The 272-nt window shown below is 59.9% G+C and overlaps 1 protein-coding gene across 1 annotated transcript in view; it reads left to right on the plus strand.

Annotated features, from left to right (window-relative positions):
- The window catches only part of LOC104521292 (laminin subunit alpha-5-like), a gene marked incomplete at both ends in the record, with an annotated part of 18,005 nt that extends 17,736 nt beyond the window's left edge, over positions 1-269 (plus strand). Inside the window, 2 exons of the mRNA XM_029083817.1 lie at positions 11-76; positions 173-269. Coding sequence (XP_028939650.1) covers positions 11-76; positions 173-269 — 163 coding nt within the window. The remainder of the gene's footprint in view (positions 1-10; positions 77-172) is intronic.
- Positions 270-272: the final 3 nt, after the last annotated feature.

Genomic DNA, 272 nt, shown 5'->3' on the forward strand with positions numbered 1-272 from the left:
TCCAGCTGGGGGGCTCACCAGAGCCAGGTTTCCTCAGCAACCTCACCGGTTGCATCGGGAATGTCTTCGTCAAGCGGTGAGCATTGCCATCCCACTTCCCAGAGAGCAGGGATCAGCCCCATCCTGCTTCCTGGCTGGCCTGGTGATGGAGACCCCTTCTCCCTCTGTGTAGGACGTCAGAGCCACAGATGGTGGTGGACCTGCAGCAGAACGTGGAGAGCATCAACGTCACCATGAGCTGTCCTTGGGGTGAGCAGCCGCAGCAACTCAGA

This window comes from Antrostomus carolinensis, unplaced genomic scaffold (assembly GCF_000700745.2).
Source record: "Antrostomus carolinensis isolate BGI_N321 unplaced genomic scaffold, ASM70074v2 scaffold34112, whole genome shotgun sequence".
Taxonomy (NCBI): domain Eukaryota; kingdom Metazoa; phylum Chordata; class Aves; order Caprimulgiformes; family Caprimulgidae; genus Antrostomus; species Antrostomus carolinensis.